The sequence below is a fragment of the Prionailurus viverrinus genome, chromosome D4 (genome assembly GCF_022837055.1).
Source record: "Prionailurus viverrinus isolate Anna chromosome D4, UM_Priviv_1.0, whole genome shotgun sequence".
Classification (NCBI taxonomy): Eukaryota; Metazoa; Chordata; class Mammalia; order Carnivora; family Felidae; genus Prionailurus; species Prionailurus viverrinus.
Window position 1 is genome coordinate 8,062,372 of NC_062573.1, and position 18,951 is coordinate 8,081,322.

Genomic DNA, 18,951 nt, shown 5'->3' on the forward strand with positions numbered 1-18,951 from the left:
GTGCCGGCAGCCCAATGCGGAGCTTGAACTCACAGATTCTAAGATCATGACCTGAGCTGAGATCAGGAGTTGAACGCTTAACCGACTGAGCCACCCAGGCACCCCTATTGTTATTTTTTATATTTTATTTTTTTTAATTTATTTTTTTTATAATGGTAATTTTCTCTTTTATTCCTCTGCATTTACTAACTGGATTTCATTTGTGAAGAAGACATTTGCCTTTCCTTTCCTTTTGTTTTCTTTCTTTTCCTTTCTTCCTTCCTTTCTTTACTTACTTATCAGCAGTGTGGAGTCACGAAGTCTTTTCTTCAGTCATTATTCATTCAAGTGCTCAGATTGTCTTAAATTCGACTAGCGAGAACCACTTAATTCTGGGTTGGTACAATTGCAGCAAAGGTAAGTTTTCTCTAGTATTTAACATTTCAGTCCATTCGTAGCCTTAGGAGCTACAGGGATTAATGCAGGTACCGTCCTTCAGACCTTACTTTTGATAACCCTTCTGTGCTTATTTTCCAGCAAATCACTGAATTGAAGAAAGAAAACTTTAATTTAAAGCTCCGCATCTATTTCCTGGAGGAAAGAATGCAACAGGAATTTGATGGCCCCACCGAACACGTCTATAAAACTGTGAGGTCCCACTTCCCACGGCCACACCTGGTTTTTTTCTCAGTCATTCCCAGCAGAAATTTGATTAATATTTGTTCTCCGAGTTAGCCTGAACAGACAGAGCTGCTTTCATTTAATCTGAATGGATTACGGGGAGCATAAAACAATAGGATGACCTTAATAGTAAGCAAAGAGTTGCAAGATTAATTTTAAGGGATTCTGTCTCTGTTTTTCAAATCCTAATTCTGATTTACTCTTTCTATATCCTAATTATTCACGATTGAGACAAAGGTGGTGAAATGGTGGAGTGTCTTTGGAATTGCGGCCTGCTGTTACCCACTAACTCGTGTAGCTGTAGGCAAGGCCCTTCAGCTCCCTGGGCTTGCTTTCGGAGTTAAGTGATAGTCCCTCTGCCACAGGGTTATTTGTGTGGATTAAAACGGAATGGCAGAGGAAAAGCCCTAGCACACAGTCAGTGCTTGGCGATGATCCTCGCTGTCTGACAGAGGCTTCCCTTGGCAGCCCGCAGTGAGGACCGTCAGCTGTCTGTGCCCTGGCTCCTCTGTATTCCTTGCGTGCTTGCTTGTGACGGTCAGAAAAGCGTCTGTTCCCATCTGAAGTCTTGACCTGGGGGCCTCTGCCTGAAAACAGACCTTGGTGCTGAAAGTTGAAAACAGAACTTGGCTTTCCTGAAAAGACATAAGTACAAACAATATTTCAGTGCCCATTTTTTGGCTTTCTCCAGCAGATTAGCCCCTGGCCCGGGGAATGTCTCTGTCTTTTCTCTTCTGAAGTTTGCGCCACTGGAAACTTTTGAAGGGGGAAAAAGGACTCTCCTTGAGTTTCAGCAGATGGGACTTAAATGGGCTTGTCTTGTCTTGAAGAAGGATTGTACTGAACTTCTGAGCCTTTTCAAGAATTGAAAAGCTCTCTTGTCCCTTAAGGCAGTTTTTTTTTTTTTTTTTTTTTTTCCCCTTCAGTGTGGGGGTGGAAAGGCAATGAGGATGTCACCTTTTCTGGAAGGGAGTGATGATGCAATCGTAGTTTGAAGGAAAAACCAATAGCCTAAAACATTTTCTGTGTAAGTACGGTTACACACTTCTAGGGTGATAGGGAGCCAAAGCGTGTTAATTGCTTGCTCTTTGTCAGCCACGGTCTTGGGCATTTGGACATTTATCATCTTATTTTAACTCTCAAGACAGCCTCGTGCAGTGGAGATTATCCTCATTTTACAGAAGAGGAAACTGAAGTTCAGGGAGGATCAGTCACTTGCTGGATGTCACAAAGCTACTATGAGAGGTGTATTCTGAATACAGGCCTGCCTCATTTTATTCTGCTGTTTAGCTTTTTTTTTTTTTTTTACACTGTCTGATTAGATGACCTGATTTAATTATACTTTTATTTCAAGTTGTTGGAGAGGTAGGTGTACATGGCTCAGAATTCAAAAAGCATCAAAGGAATACACTAGAGAGACTTTCATCCACCCTTGTCTCCTGGTTCCCCAGATCTAACCGATATTATTAATTATTTATGCAGAGGAAGTTTATGTATGTACAAGCAGGTGTGTGTGTGGGTATAAATCTCCTTTCTACATAAATGCAGGCACGTTCTGTTCTGTACCTTGCATTTTTCTTTAATAATAAGGATAAGGATATCTTTTCCTTAACAGTAGTGTAAGGGCGTCTTCATTCTCTTTTATAACGAAATTCCATTTTAAGCTTCTAAGGTGTCTTGACTTATGGTTTGGAGACTGATTCCCATGTATTGTAAGTTTATAACTTCAGGTATTGGGGCTTGAAAAATTGGTCTCGTGGACGTTAGCTCTCCATCGTTTTAGGTCGGGGTGCCAGTTAGTTCATCAGAAAGCAGTTTAGATTATCTGGTGTCAGTTCTTAAATGGAAACTCTCTGCCCTTCTTAGAGCTGAAAAGGTGTCCTCTGTTTGAAGGCTGTTCCTGTAGGGTCCTCACAAAACCAGCTGAAGACTGGTGAACTGTCATGCAGTGATCTTTATGCCAAGATCAGCTTCTCCTAACAAAGTTTGGTCTCGTAGATGACTTTAGTGCCTGTTGTTGACCGGGAAGGAGATAACGCACTGGGAGCCCCGTCTGCTAGGCTCTTCTCATTTGTGAGCTCATTTGCTCCTCAAATCCCCTATGTCAGGTAGGGCTTGTGTGTTTCACTGGCGCTCGAGTGGCCTGAGAGAAGAAACTTTGCTCTCTCACCTCCTGGACTTGTGCTTCCGAGGACGACTACAGGCTTGCACTTCCAGTTTCATAGTTGATGCCGGTGTGCAGGCAGGGCCCGTGTCTGCCTTGTTTACCACGCCGTCCTCAGCGCTTAGCCCCATGCCTGTCCAGTCGCAGGTGATCGGTATATGTCTGCGACCAGCCCAGGTTAGCGGGTTGATTTCCATTCTGGCTGACTTCTCAGTCTCGGGTCCTCATTCCCCCAGGGCTGCTTGGCAGGAAGGTAGGAGGCGTGTCCCCTGAGATTATAAATTTTACCGGAAATGTGACTTTTATTTAAAATAACCCACATGGATTATGGATGTGAAATTGGCATGAATTATTAAAACAAAACAGGAGCAAGATTTCGGAGAAATCTTGGATTTATAGCAATCCTCCACCAGCTACGCACTCAGACCTCAGGCTCTACTTGCGGGAGTTCATCTGCTATTCCACCTGGGATACATTCGTGGACAGGTTTGAGAAGCCCGCCACTGCCCCAGTGTCTCACACTGCGGTGTCTTTACCAGAGCTTCTGTCTTTGGGTTGTCACGTGAGTTAGAAGCCCGAGGCCATGTGTGACTCCCTTTGCTGCGGTCAGTTAAGAGGAGGACGTGTGGTTGGAGAACGCCGTGGTGGCCCTCATAGACAGCTTGCCCCACGCGGTTGTGGCTTTTTTGTAAGTGCCCCGAAATCTTACGCTGAAACGAGACAGGCAGTGGTGTGGCCTCCCACTTATCCATCCACGTGTTTTATTTACTTACTTATTTATTTATTTTGAGGCTGTAACACGTTCCCACTGCTACAGCCACCACATGCATGATTGTAAACAAGCAGAAGTAATTGCCTTGGAATGGGAAAAGCAAACTGCAGAATTGCTTGTAAATTTGCCTGGCGGAGGGCAAACCATTTTTAAATCAGCCTCACTTGTATGACATTTATGCCTCAGTGTTTGAGTGCTCTGGCTGTTAGAAGCTTGGAAAATTTACATAATTGTTCCAAGTCTTGAGGAATCCAGGGCTTCCTTTTGAGACCACCAGTGTTTAATAATTCCCTTCTCCCTGTGCCCTGAGGCTAATGAGGTTTTAAATCTAGCATCTGCCTATTATAAGCGTCCTGTAAGTTAGTCTGTGCGGAAAGCTGTTTCCCCACCGCGCACGTTCTGGGGTCCCGTATTTCACGTTGTTTCTTTTCTTTCCTAATCTTGACTGGAAGAACATCGAACTGAAGGTGGAAGTGGAGAGTCTGAAGCGGGAGCTCCAGGAGAGGGAGCAGCTTCTCATCAAAGCCTCGTGAGTACCTGTCACCCTGTCACAAGCTTGCAGGGTGCCCGGGGTTCCGGGGGGTGGAGGCTGGCTGGGTCCATAGAACACAGCCTTGTGTTTTCTGAGCCAGTTGTTTTCCCACTGGGCCCTGAGGACCCCAAGGAGGTGTCCGTTTTTGTTGAATTACTTTTCAACAAACTTTTGAAGTGTAATATACTTAACAGGGAAAACGATGTGATCTTAAGTGTGCAGATGGCGAATCTGCACTAAAAACACACCTGTGGGGCCACCATCCAGATCGAAAACCGGAACCTCACCCACCCCTCAGAAGTCCCCTTCTCCACCAAGATAACCACTGTGCGGAACACTGATGGCATCGATGTTTAGTTCTGCCCACTTTTGAACTTGATAGGAATGGAGTCCCGTACCGTACACGCCCCCCTTTGTGTCTGGCCTCTTTCCTCAGCGTTTGTGGGATCCACCCATGTCCTTAATTCTATCAGCAGCTCATTCATTTTCATTGCGGTAAAGGCCCTAGGGGCTTGCAGGAATCCTGAGGGACTCTGGTGAGTGAGGCTGGGACGCAGAGGGTAGGGTTTTAACTAGAGGAACTTGTTTTTGTATCTGTTTAATGCACTAGGGTCTCTTACAATATTTTGTTTAAAAGAGGTGCTCTGCTTAAAACACGTTTGAGAAGTATTATTTTAATTAATCAAATAGTTAAATATTCAGGGAATACAGTCGATGACTCGATTGGTTATTCATTCATTCGTAAACATTTATTATGTAATTGTGCCGCGTAGCGAGGATTTGAAAAGAGACGTCCCCCCACTTCAGCCTTGTAGCATGCTTGTAGACAGAGTATAATGGGGGCACGGCGACAAGAGGGCGTTTGTGGGTCTGTTGGGGCACCGAGGTACACAGTTTTGCTTGGTGAGAGTGGAATGAGGCTTGCCGGGGCTGGCCCACCTTCCCCCAAGGGTCTGGCTGAAGGCTTGGGTGGAGGCACACCATTTGTCTTGGTAGCCGAGCTCCTGCTGGATCCAGTGGGCCAGGAGCACGGACTCTTTGGCTTAGGGCACAGCTGCACCGCTCTGGGCCGGGCCATATCATTCCTTTCATTGTCACGCGGCCAGCAGCTGGAAGTTGGGCTGCTGCTGGCTTCGAGGAGACTAGGGGCTCCCCGGCCCAGACCTCCCTCGCTTATTGCCGATCTTGTACGCTTGGTGTTTTCTGAACGAGTGAGTGAATGAATGAAGGAATGAACGAGAAAACTCGACTGATAAGTTTTTGTTTTTGTTGGCTGCTGTTGCACATTTTTTGTTTGTTTTTGTTTTTTGTTTTTTGGTTTTTTTGAAGCACATCATTCTCTGGCACGAAGTCAAGTCAACTTTACCAAGTCTGGAGGTCAGTAGTAGAATTTGAATTTGGTCTGTTTCGTGCTCAGCGCCCTGCCTGCTGCAGGTCTTGGCTAGGACTTGCCGTTAGCGGGCGAGTACATGCGGAAACCCGAACTCACAAAGGCGGTGTGCGCTCCTCCATACCACACACGGGGCTGAATGTTTTCAGGGCTCGTGCACGCATTTGTGGGCGTAGATTCCCCAAGCTGCCCACGCAGACCTTTTTGGTCTGACTAGTTTTTTTTGTTTGTTTTTTTTTTTTTTTTACGTTTATTTTTTGAGACAGAGAGAGACAGAGCATGAATCAGGGAGGGTCAGAGAAAGAGGGAGACACAGAATCGGAAACAGGCTCCAGGCTCTGAGCTGTCAGCACAGAGCCCGACGCGGGGCTCGAACTCATGGACCGCGAGATCATGACCTGAGCTGAAGTCGGACGCTTAACTGACTGAGCCACCCAGGCGCCCCTGGTCTGGCTAGTTTTATTAATTTATCCAGAAAAGATTTATTAAGCAGCTGTTCTGTGCTGCACTGGGCTAGGCTCCCGGGGATGCAGTGGTGATCCAGACAGGCTTGTATTCTAGAAGGGGCGATGGTGATAAAATACTCGGGATGGTAAGCGGATAAATACCAAGTGGGAAAAGAGCCGTGAGGAAGACAGAGGCAGCGGGGAGTGTTGACAGGGTAGGAACAGGTCTGTCAATAGAGAGGTATTGCAGGGAAGGGGCCCTGAGGGGGGAACACTTAGGTGAGGTCTGAGGAGCAAGTAGGAATTAGCTGGTGCACATGCAGTCCAAGGGAATATGGGAAGTCTGGGGAGGTCTGTGTCTTGTCCTGCAGGGTCTTGAAGCCACAGCAGAGATTATCCCAGATAAACGGGAAGAAGTCACAGGTTTGAGCAGCTGACACAATCAGATTTAGATTTGTGGAGGTCACTGGATTTGGAGAGGAAGGCGCTTCGTAGACGGAGCGCGGGGCGGGGAGGCAGGGAGACCAGTCAGGAGGCTCGTCCGGTAGTTCAGGTGAGAGGCTAGCGATGGCGAGGGGTGGGCGGCCTGCAGAGGTGTCTGGTGAGCAAAATCAACAAGGCTGGGTCACGGATGGGGAGGGGGATGTCAAGGCTGACTCCTAGGTCAGGGGCTAAGATCGCGAGCTCTGTGAAGAGTGTTCGCGACGACGTAGCTGCTCCGGCGTTCTCCCTGCCAGTGCCTCGTCTGACACACGTTCCTCGTCTGGCTCACGGATACTGAACACGTTCTGTTCCCGCTGCTCTGGCTTGGCCCTGGCGGCCCCTTCTGCTTTTCCGGTCGCCTAGCTGACACCGAGGCTCGGGGTGAGCCCCGCCTGGCTGCCTGTAGCCCACGTTTCCAGCCCTTCACAAGCTTCCCTGGCAGAGAATCACACTCCCGCGTGTGTGCCGGCACTTTATAGTTTATAAGACCCATTTGCATCCGTTTGGATGCCATCGTTCTCCTGGGAGCCAGGCAAATCTCGAGGAAAGCCTCCTTGTGGACAGGGGGGAGTTTAGGCCTGGAGAAGGGAAGGACTGTGACCAGCACCACTCAGGCGGGATGATTGGAGCCGGGATGAGAACGCAGGTCCCTGACTTTGGGTCCAGCCCTGATTTCATATGCTTTTTTCTCTTTTTTTCCGTGAACCTTTTTTTTTAAAAGTGTATTTATTTATTTTGAGAGAGAGAGAGCGAGCATGAGCGGGGGAGGAACAGAGAGAGAATCCCAACAGGTTCCGTGCTGTCAGCCTGGGGCCCAATGTGGGGCTCAAACCATGCACCGTGAGATCATGACCTGAACTGAAACCAAGAGTCAGACCCTTAACTGAGTGAGCCACCCAGGCGCCCCTCGTATGCTCTTTTTAATTTTCACGTGTGTGATTCTTGTTTCTCCAACACGACTGCACCTCTTCTAAGGCCAAGAGCCTCTTCTCCTTCAGCGCAGCGTGGGGCACCTCCGCCGTTCCTACTCGGTGGGCCCCTTGTGCGTGCTGTGTGCTGTAGGACCCGCACGGTGTCTGTCACATCCCTGCTAAGTGTGCCTTTCCCTGCCCCCAACTGCCCAGCACCTACAGGCGTGTGTAGGTACATTCTTGGTGACGGAAAAAATACCTTTGTTAATGCCCTCAACTCCCTTTTTCACTTTTACGGTGGTTTTTTTTTTTTTTTTTTTTTTGGTGGGGGTTGGGCAGGAGATAGGGGACCTGTCACAGGAAAAGCACCTGCTTTTTCTCCAGAACTATAATCAGAATGGAAAGAATCAAGAGGAAAGGGTGATGGTTAAAAAGGGTAGCAGGGGTGATATTTATAGAAGGTTCTCTTTTGTATCGGGTGGAATGCTGGTGTAGATCACTTTGTCCCCACCTTTCTTCGCCTTAGGTCTTGCTCTCCGTCTCGTCTGTTGGCCCAGATTCTATAAGGAGAGACAGGGTAGGGGGAGCGGACTACCATTTATTCTACTTTGCCCCAGACCCTGTGTCTGGCACTTGACCTGCTTTATGGCTTTATCAGTTTCACAACAGTGATGTGAGGCAGCCGGCATTCTCATCTGAGTGCGGGGGAAACTGGGGCCCGGAGGAGTTGGGGGGCCGGCCCAGGTGGGTGACAGATCCTGGGCCCGTCTGGCTCTGGAGCCCGCTCTGCCTTGCTGGGGGGGGGGGGGGGGGGGAACACGTATGTGTGCTGGGTCTCCATTGTTGTACTTATCAGTTACAGTAAGGGGACATTAAAAACAAAGGTAGACATATTGTCGGGAGTAAATTTTATCTCTGTAGCTTTAAAGCACAAACAAAAATAATAATTCCATTAGTAGAGGAAAATTGCACCATACTGCCGAGTATAAATTTTATTGCTACAGTAACTGTAAAATACAAAGATGATAAATGAAAAGTTGGAACATTTATTATTGGGGATATATTTTATTGGTATAACTGAAATGCAAACAAACTGAATAATACCAGCACTTGTTAGAAACTGTAGTCTGCCTCTTGCCAGTGTATACGATTCTGACTATAAAACACTGAGGTTCGTTGTGGGCGGATGGGAGGGAGACAACGTGTTTGCCCTCTCTGGGTGGGGGGGCGGGGGGGGGACACCATTCCCTAGAGGGGGCTCTGTGAAGCCCAGGGCTAAAACACTGCTGGTGGTTAGTGGGAATTCAGGACTGGAAAAATCCCGTATCTGCGGCTCAGGAGGAAGAGCCTCTAGCCTTGCGTGTGGTATCAGCCGTGTGCCGTGCCTTCTGAGGAACAACAGAAACGACCGAATCGCGGGGAACTCCAGACGTCACTGATGGAGAAATGGGCCGAGGAAGCCGGGGCCGCACACATCATGGCATTGGAGGGGAAGTGGCAGTGGTGGCCCCGGTTCTGGCCGGAGAATGACCTGTCTCAGCTCAGAGGGGTAGACGGAGGCCTCTCCTGGCATCTCAGCAGGGGCGGCGCTGTGGTGGCCACAGGGCCAGCAGGTGGCGCTCAGATGCGGGGGGGGGGGGGGGGGGGGAGGGGAAGGGCGCCGTGCCGCGGCCACCACACGTGTTAGCACGTTCGTTCTAAGAGGCAAGCGTGTCACTTTTCAAGTGAGGAACCTGAGGCGTAAGGGGCGATTTGCCCAGAGTCACATTGAGGACATGAGAGAATGTAAATTTGGAAGCAGATCTGTTCAGGCTTCAGAGTCCATGTTCGTTCTTGCAGTTGAACGTTGAATTCCATTAAAATGATGTCATGACACTGGGGCCTTCTGAAGGCCTGTTGGCGAAAGGAAGCAAGATATGAATAAAGTCTTTATTCGCAGGCAGCTCCTGTTTGATGCTTGGACGGCAAGTATGGCCCTCTTGACTTTCCATTGTTCTCAGTCAAAAATTCACATGGCCCGTGCATGTGAGCGTCTGATCACATGGCACTTGGTTGGGAACATTTCATATGCCCCCTAAAGTAGGGCACGGGAGGCTGGCGGTGAATAAATTTGTTCTGTTGCAGTTTTTCTGAGAAGCCAGCTTTAGGTGGAGCCGTTTCCTTTATGATTCTGCCTTCTGCCAACCTGCAGTCGTTTAGAAATCTGCGGAGATGCGCTCCGAGTAAATGTCCCACAAGGTCGTATCTGACGGTTTTTCTTTTGAGGAGAACCCCGATGAGAGGCGTGAGGCGTTGGGGTCCTGTGTCAGGCTTTGGTGCGCCATCCCCACCGGTCCTGGCCCGCTGGACGGCTAACATTCCGTGCTGCCCAGCAGCGTGAACTCCGCACTTGACAGAGCGTGGGCTGCCTGCGCAGCCTCCTGGCCTCACGCCCGGAGTGGTGGCTGGGGCTCACAGGTGGGGCACGCTGTGTTTAAAATGCTCTTCCCTCCAGTTGGCAAAAGACGCTGTAGAAAAGCCCTCGATCCCTCAGATTTCTTTCCGTCGCGTGCTGTTCCTTTGCGCGTTGGTTCGTCGGACCAGCTCTCCCCCTCTCCTACCGCTGGTGGAGGTGTACTTTGCCGGAAGTTTCCTGGTGGGAGAGTCGGCAGTGGCTGTCAAGAGTCTTACAAGTGTGCTTACCCTTTGACCCGGTAATTCCCTCTGTGGAAACAGACCCTGGGAGATCACCGGGTCGTATATGTGCAAGGATGCTCTTATTATAATGTTGCTTATAAGATGATAACAACACTAACATGTATTGGAGTACTTTGTACTCAAGATATGAATAAAGTCTTTATTTGCACTGTCCTCAGAGCTTTAGAAGTGTTTTCAGACAAATGTGTAAAATCAGAAATCATCTAAATATTTTTACATGAGGGGATTGATGTGTGTCGGCTCTACTTCGATAAAAAAATAGGGGATTGATTTAATACACTCTAGTATATTTCATCCAGTGAATTAATATGTAGCCTTTAACAATGGTAGAGATTTATGTTTATTGACACAGAAGGATGTTTATGGTGTAGTAAGTAGTAAAGTCAGATCATGGATATATATTGTATGGTTGGTTCTGTTTTTGTAGAAAGTGTCTGAAAGGCTACATGCTAAAATGTTAACTTAGTTTTTCTGGCTGATAAGATTATAGATGATTCTTACTTCTTTCTTAATTTGTGTTTATATGTATGTATTTTACATAGAGGTATGATTGACATATACCATGTAAGTTCAAGGTGTACATGTTGACTGATTTTGATACATTCATGTACTTCACTGTGTATTTGAATTACAAATATTAATTTAAAAAAAGGGGCACCAGGTGACTCAGTTGGTTGAGCATCTGACTCTTGGTTTCGGCTCAGGTCATGATCCCAGGGTCGTGGGATCAAGCCCCACGTCAGGCTCCACGCTAAGTGTGGAGTCTGCTTAAGATTCCTTCTCTCTCCCTCTGCCCCCTCTCCTTGATTTCTCTCTCTCTCTCAAAAAAATAAATAAAAATAAAAATTGAAAACAACAACCACAAAACTCCACAGGTCTGTGGGAGAAATGGCTAACAAATATTCCTTGTCTCTTTGGGGCCACTGAAACCACCCTCTGACTGTCCCCGCATGGATTTTACACTTTTGCCTCTTTTTGCAGTAAAGCAGTTGAGAGCCTGGCTGAAGGGGGTGGCTCCGAAGTGCAGCGGGTGACAGAAGATGCCCAGAAGAAGGTGCGGCAGGTCGAAGAGCTCCTGAACGAGAGAATATTCCATCTAGAAGAGGCAAGTCTGGAGGCCCCGAGGAGGATGTGTTCTTGCAGTGGGTTAATAGTGGAGGGAGCAGAATTTTGTTCCCTCTTTCACAAACTTGCAGACTTGCAGCAGAAATGAGAGCCACCCTTATTCAGCATCTCACGGGTTCCAGCCCTGTCCCAGGCGCCTGGTACACCCTGCGTCCTGGTTGTCGTCTCGATGCTTACAGACGACGACGCTGGAGTACAGAAAGACTAACGAGTCTAAGTTTGATCCTGGATTCCATTTTACGACTGCTGACTTCAAAGCCTGCGTTCTTGATGCAACACCGCCCTTCTTACCTCGTTTAGTCTCTTTATTTTTCCAGAGGAGGAAACTGAGGCCCAGAGAGGGCAAGGACTCCCCTAACATGCGCTAAGCCTGGAAGCAGATTCCGATTCGCAGGCCCTCGGGTGCCCGGGCAGCCCTGTGTCTGGTCCCGGCCTCCACCCCCTGTCACCCCAGTGCTCACTGAGTGCCCTTTCCCGGGAGGCACTGAGTGTAGCTCCTCCTCCTGCTTGTTCCCAGGCGCTTGCTGTGCCCTTGATGGGAAGCAGCATGTGTCTCGGCTAAAAAATCCTGGCTCCTAGACGTTGAAAGTTTCCCTCCGTATTAAGCTAGTACGAAGTGACACTCGTCACTCAATTCTTGGTCTTTGAGGTCTGTCGTGTCATCTCACTTTCTCCCCCTGAAACCCTGACTCTTCTTGGATATGAGGAGGAACGCAGCACAAAGCCTGCTGGACACAGAAAGACGCACGGGTCACTATACTTGCAGCTCGTAGTGGGCTTTCCGTTCCCAGTGTTCACAGTAGCCCCTGTGGACCGAAGGGCAGGGAAGAAGCAGCCAGTGCTTTTGTTTCGTTTCGTTTCGTTTTGTTTTCTTGAGCTTCCTGTGATGCAGCAGGCATTTGACAGTCACACAGCAACCCTTTGATGGGGTGGTGGTGGTCCCTGTTTCACAGATAAGCTGGGGCTCAGAGAGGCTAAGTGGCTACCCAGTGTCCCACAGCAAAGAAGTAGGAGAGCTGGGTTTTGAACCCAGTTTGATTTGACTTTTATCTTTGTGATGTAACCAGAGACGGTTGGCACTGGGAGATCCAGATGTCTCCCCAGGACACTTTGCTGAGCACCAGGGCCCTTTTCCCCAACACGGGCCCTGCCTCTGTGATTTAGATCCTTCCCCTGTTGGCCTCTCGGAGCTCTCAGGAAGAACGTAGTCCTTCAGCACCCACATCACCTTGGAGATTCAGAAAATGCATTTGAGAATCGTGTAGTCATTATCTTAAAAGAAATAGTGAGGGGGCGGTGGGGTGTGGGATGAATTTGTATGGAGATTCTGGGGACTCTGGAATTTATGTGTGTTTAGGTATTGAGAGGCACATTTCTCCTTGTTCTCACTGAAGCTGTAAATATTGATCCGATTCTTCAAACCCAAAAATACAGTTTTTGTAGACTTGAGTCTTTTCCATTGGAAATGCCTATTACTCTTCAGGATACAAGAGGGAGAAAATGGCTGGCAAATGTATTTATTACTGATTCTCCCCATGTATAGTACAATGCAGGGAGGGGAAATGTGCCGGAGAAAAAGTCATAAATATTTATATTTTAATCCAATTTCCTTTCAAAATGTTCCCAATTGTATTGAAAAATTGCATCAAATGCATTTCATTTAACTCTAGGATGTGAAAGCCGCCCAGGCAGAACTGGAAAAGGCCTTTGCGGGGACAGAGACAGAGAAGGCTCTTCGGTTGAGCCTGGAAAACAAGCTCTCGGAGATGAAGAAGAGGCACGAGGGGGCCTTGGACATGACTGTGGTCCTGGAGCAGAAAGACAGGTCTGGCTCTTGTCTCTGCCACGCACTGACATTCGTCTGTCGGGCAGCATGGCCAGAGGGTTGTTCCCTGCCTACCCTTTTATCCCCCCTTTCTCTCCTTGTTCCCCCACAGTGAAAAAACCTAGGGTAACCTCAGGGTGACAGGAAAATGGCGAGGGTAGTGCTGTGAGGACAGGGATAGAATGAGAGATAGAAACTCCTGCTGAAAAGTTCCCAGATACTACCTTTAGCATTCAGTTTTGGCTGTAAGCTTCCCGGTAGCCGAAGGAAGAAGAGAACAGCTTTCTTGATGGACCTAAGATTCACATTGCTCACAAGAGAAAATGAGTCAGCAACTCTGGAGAAGCCCAGTTTTACTTGACATTGTCAGGGAGAAATTTCTCTTGTGGATCTGCCCAGAGGGAACGGTAAGTGATTGTATCCCCACAATAGATGCTAGTGAATGTTGTGTGACCCTGTTTATCATCGTGTCTTTTAATGCAGGCCGCGGGCCCAGATTCATACAGTGCAGGGGGCCGAAGCAGTGTAGACCAAGCACAGGGCCCTGTGACGGTCCAGGAATAAAATGAGTGCTACGTAGGCCAGAGAAACGGACAGACTGGAGGATCTGTAGGCAGTCTTTGATGCTCATACCTTGCAACCAGACTTTTGATCAAAACTAGTCAGGAGAGAGTTGAGGTTTTCTTCTTTATCACGAACCTTACATTTTACTCTTGCCTTGCTTTGGCGGTCACTAGGTGGAAAGTTGAGTAAAGTAAATACAGGTGAAACTTCTGGCTAACCTGTGATCTATCCATTGAAGAGCCAAGCTTGCCTGGAATTTGACAGAAATTGTTCTGAGGCAAATGATCTATTCGCCTACTTCCTTAAATAGAGGAAACTGACTATGGTTCCTTTTTTGGGGGGTGTGTTGCCCGATTGACCGGCCCCCCACGTTGTTGAGGTTCTGGTGCCTGGTTGCCCTGGTTCCCCGACTGCTGTTTGCTTCCCTTTCTGTCTCCACACCACCTTTTGAGATTTGGGTCTGCAACGTGTTTGCATGATGGGTTGGGAAATGAGATGAGCAAATGTTTTAGGATTTTCTGTGAAAGAGGAGTGAGTAGACTCTCAGGGGGAGCCCATGGCTTCCATTTAGTCCGTGCTTGGGGGAGCTAGCATTTATGTAACCTCTTCTTAGCTTTGATCTGGAAAACGGAAGTTTGGGATGAATCTCAGGATGAGCCAGGAAACAGAGTTCTCTAGGAGATGTAGGCCGTCAGGGCTGAGTGAATGAGTGTTTCTCTCGATTGCACGGCTAGGAGGAGAAGCTTCCTTGGACGGGTGGTGTTTTGCTGGGCTTCCCCTTCCCCTTCTTCCAGGCACCACCTGAGAGAGGTGGAGACTGGGGCCACCGTACTGTGACAGAGTCTGGAATCCTTTTCCATACAAGTTATTTATACGTTCCCTTGCATCTCTCCCAGCTGATGAGCGGTGAAGCCCTTAGAAGGTTTATAGGTTTGTCTTTCCTGGGGGACCTGCAGGTCTCCAACAGTTAAATTGGAAATAGGGGGCTCAGGGAAGAGACTAGAATGTGTGGGAGGCAGCCACCAAAGAAGAAAAGGCAGAATTCCTGGTGCGGGTGCAGGGGAAGAGGGGCGAGCTCTGGGGGTGGGTTTGAGGAGAGGTAGAGGGGGAGAGCTGGTTGGAGGGGTCCTGCCAGGGCCCCAGCAGATGCTCAGCAGCCAGTTCGTTGGTCTGTTGGATCATCACGCCCTTTGTTCAGCAAATACTTCCTGAGCATCTTGTGTTCAGTAAGTGGTGGGTCGAGTGTAGGGGTGAGTGGTACAGGCTGGGTGCCTGTCCCAAGGAACCTCGTCACCTAGCTGGGTGGGAGGACTGGAGGGCAGGAACAGAGTGACCAGGGCCAGATGGATAAATGCTGGGTTAACATTACATCTTTCTAATTCTATTTAGAGGGATTAGGAAAGGCTTCCCAGAGGAAGTACAAGGATAAAGGAGGAATTACTTGGAGGAAGAAAGGGTGTTGCAGGTCCTGAGAACCACATGAGTGGAAGTTCAGAGGCCAAAGGGCACAGAGCTTGACCCAGGAACTGTCAGAAGTATAGCATGGCTGGAGAGTTGTGTTCTGGAAGGGAGGTGGGAAGAGATGAGGAGAGGGAGGCTGGCCAGATCATGTGGGCTTTGTTGAACAGTTTGGGTTTTGTCTTCAGGGCACGTGACGAACTGCTGATGAATTAAGATTGGGAGTAGGGTAGTGTCAGGGTCAGCCTGTAATTTAACGCGATCCTTCTGGCTGAACCTGGCGGATGAGTTGGTGGTGGGGCTGGGTGGGCAGATTCCTTCTCAGGATGATGCAGAAGTCCAGACACAAGATCACGGTCACCAGGATTGAGGTGAAAGAACTGGGTGGAGAAGAACGGGCAGAGATATGTCTTTCTTTCTTTGATTTCATTTTGAGAGAGAGAGAGAGAACACGCATGTGGGGGAGAGGGGCAGAGGGGGAGAGAGAGAATCCAAGCAGGCTCCACTCGGTGCGGAGCCTGATGCGGGGCTTGATCCCATGAACCTGGGATCATGACCTGAGCCAAAGGACGCTCAACTGACCCAGCCACCCAGGTGCCCCCAGGCAGAGATATTTAGATGGTAGAATTGACACGATGGCTTGAAGGGCTTGATCATTGATGGGTTTGGGGATGAGGGACAAGGCTGCCGAGATACCTCCTCACCCAGGTTTTGAGCACGAACAACTGTGGGATGGTGGTGCGGTTTGCCGAGTTTGGGGAAAGAAAGGGAGAAAGAACAGATGTTTTTGGGTGGAGGGAGTGGGAAGATAAGCTTTCAGTTGGACGTGTTGGGTTGAGGGATTGTGGGCATCCAAGCAAGAGTAGAGTCTAGAAGGTGCTTGGCCCGATGGATTAAGGTGAGATTAAAGGAGATCTAGGTAAATTCACTGAGCAGCTACTGAACAGGGCCTTGTGTTAGGTGCCAGGAATGGAGGCGGGAGCCCTGCCCTCCTTCTATGGTGCTCCCGGTGTGGGGGAGGGGACAGATGTCCAAAAAAAAAAAAAAAAGCGTCGTGATTGGCGTTAGAAGAAAGTTCAGGGTTCTGTGCTGTGACAGAAACAAAGCAGTGGTCAGCTGCGTTTGGACTCGGGGCAGAGAAGGCTTATCAGAGGAGGAGCGCGAGGAGGTGGGTGAGGCGGGCGGCCGCTGAAGTAGACTCATGCGAGGCGTGGAGCCCGGCACGTGTCGAGCGAATCACAGAAGAAAGTGGTCTCTGGTGACATATGCCCAGAAGTGTGGCTACTCATCTTCTCGGAGCAAAAAGTTTGGGGAGGGTTGAGGCTCACTGAGTACTTAATGCGGTGCGGATGGTGGGGGGGGGGGGTCTCCACGTGTGGGTGGTCAGGTCAGGGCTTTGCCGAAGGCTGCGCCTCCTTGTGGTTTCCCGTAGGCCTGGCGTGGCAGGCATAGAACCCTGCTTTGTTGGTACTGTCAGAGCGGCTCTCTCTCAGGAGTGGATGTGCCCCAGCCACACTCCCCAAGGCCAGAGCAGCGACCAGATGCTGCCTACTTGGGGTGTGGCCCTCCCTGCGGTGCGTCTGTCCTGGGACCGGCATCACTATGTTCCTCCCTGAAGGCAGGAGGTCAGGAGGTGAGCTGCTAAGCACAGACCTGGGACAGGTGTCCTTGGGCCTGCCCTGGTGAGATGGATCTAGATGTGCCATCCAGGTGGCCCTGTGACAGGGCAGGGCCCTTGCTTGGATGGGCACTGCTGAGGTCTTTCTGGCTTCCTCCACCCTTTTGAAAGGTGCGTGCTTTAGCTACTCTATTTCCTGTGATCTGTGTCCCTAAGGCAGCTGACAGGGAGGTACCCTGCAGGTCAGAGTTGGCCAACAGATATGTTTTGTTTGGCCTATGCAGTGCTTTTAGAAGTTTGACTTAGTTGCTAGAATTTAAAAAAAAATCTAGTTTCATGTAAAAGTCTGGATTTCCAGCTTCTTTGAAAACCTGGAAGGTGTGGTGAGCCTGGGCCTGGGTCTTGCTGGATCGAGGCCGCTTTCGGAGGTGGGCCTGGTGCTCTAGTTTGGCCACAGTCCCCACAGGCCTGCCTCACTCAGCCCCATGCCTTCTGGAACTTGCTTCAAGGTAACTGAAACAAATCAAGGCGATCTAAGTAGAAAGAAGTTACATACAACACAACACATCCAATTTCAAGTATGTAGTCAGTGACTTTTTACCTCTTCAATTGATTATATGGTGATTTCAGAGTAGAACCCCTAGAGGGCAGTCTTACTCCTCCATCCAAGATTTGGAGGCATCGCCCTGGTGCTGCCCCAGGACCCCCCCCTCCCCCCCCCCCCCATACCTGATTGTCTTAGCCTGTTTGGGGCCCTATAACAAAGTACCGCAGATTGGGTAGCTTACAAACAACAGAAACTTATTTCTTACAGCTCTGGAGGCTGGAAGACCAGGTGCCCACATGGTCAGGTGACAGCCCTCTTCCAGCCTGCAGACTTCTCACTGCATCCCCATGAGGTGGGGGTCTGAGGCATCTTTCTGGAGCCTCATTTGTAAGACACTGGTCCAGTTCCTGAGTTCCACCCGCGTGGCCTGATCTCCAGCCAAAGCCCCACCTCCTAATACCGGCACAGTATAGGAATTTGGGGAGGCCGCGAGCATTCGGACCTCGGCCCCCGTGCCTCGCCAGCTGCTTTTAACTACTTTTAGCCAACTGACCCTTTACCTTCACCCCGAGAGCCAGGGAAGCTCTCTGACTCTTGTTTCTTTGTTTTTTGTTTTTTTTAAATGTGTATTTATTTATTTTTTGAGAGAGAGTGTGTGAAAGGGGGAAGGACAGAGAGAGGGAGACAGAGGATCAAAAGCGGGCTCTGTGCTGATAGCAGAGAGCCCGATGTGGGGTCCGAACCCATGAACCGTGAGATCACGACCTGAGCTGAAGTCGATGCTTAACTGACCGAGCCACCCCCCAGGCATCCCGCTCTCGGACTCTGACTAAAACCCTTGCTGTCTTCCTACCATTCACGTTCCTTTCGAGGCTCAGATATGGAAAGGCCCTTCTGAGGGTTTTCTGAGAGAATGCTAATTGTTGGGTGTTAAAAAAAAAAAAGTAATATAGCAACTGCCCTATGTTGAGTTGTGTTATCTGCCTGGAGGTATGTAGGGCTGTTTCAAATATTTTATTGCTTATCCACATGAGCAGGTGAAAGCCGTTTTGTAGCGAGGAAATGTGGACTCAGAGAGGTCGGATAACTTGGCCACGGTCAGGGAAGCGTAATGTGGTGGCCCCGAGCAGGTGTTCAGCTGTACCCGAGGGGGACACGGGGTGTGGTCGGCACGGGTTCCTTGGGGACAGGCACCGCCTGGAGTAACTGGCCGGGTGCTGGGTGTGTATTAGATGTGGATGGCACCGAGAGGGGCATTCCAGGTGGAGGGGCAGGTGTGAGTGGAGGTCTGGAGGCACAAAACAGCCTGGCTTCTGGAAAGAGCTGGAAGGGAGGCTGCTGGGCGGTGAGGCAGCAGGCAGCGGCCTCCTGCGAGGGATGAGACCGCAGCCGCCAGCGGGGCCTCTCAGCTTCTAGGCCCGAAGAGCTGGGGGCCTTGAATGCCTTGCTCATGAGCTTGGCCTTTATCTTGAACATCAGTGTATTTTAAACTTTGCCCCGAGAGGCCGAGGAGAGAGATTGTCTGTTTTTGCCGGCTCAGTTCTGCTTTATCGGTCGTGTCTGTTCAGGCTTCAGTGCCTGATTTCTTTGGTAGAGAGGATTGTTGGCCAAAAAAACAAAAACAAAACAAACAAAAAAAAAACCATGAGCAGTCCGCTGCCTTCGGTGGTGGGGGCTGTCGAAAGTCTGAGCACGGGTGTGGCTTGATCAGACCCTAGTCTGGTGGCTCAGAGGTTGGATCTGCCGGGGCCAGGCTGGA

General features: G+C 49.4%; 1 protein-coding gene across 6 annotated transcripts in view; it reads left to right on the forward strand.

Annotated features, from left to right (window-relative positions):
- Positions 1 to 18,951, forward strand: part of CDK5RAP2 (CDK5 regulatory subunit associated protein 2) — a 171,121-nt gene that overhangs the window by 27,829 nt on the left and 124,341 nt on the right. For 5 of the 6 annotated variants that reach the window (XR_007146266.1, XR_007146265.1, XM_047829741.1 and 2 more), the window contains exons 4-7: positions 517 to 627; positions 4,049 to 4,125; positions 11,037 to 11,160; positions 12,851 to 13,005. Coding sequence is in view for 4 of the 6 variants with exons in the window: in XM_047829741.1 (XP_047685697.1) it covers positions 517 to 627; positions 4,049 to 4,125; positions 11,037 to 11,160; positions 12,851 to 13,005 (467 nt within the window). In the remaining 2 variants the exon portion in view is untranslated. Of the gene's footprint in view, positions 1 to 516; positions 790 to 4,048; positions 4,126 to 11,036; positions 11,161 to 12,850; positions 13,006 to 18,951 lie in introns of those variants that run through there. The other variant, XM_047829744.1, reaches the window with a different exon arrangement.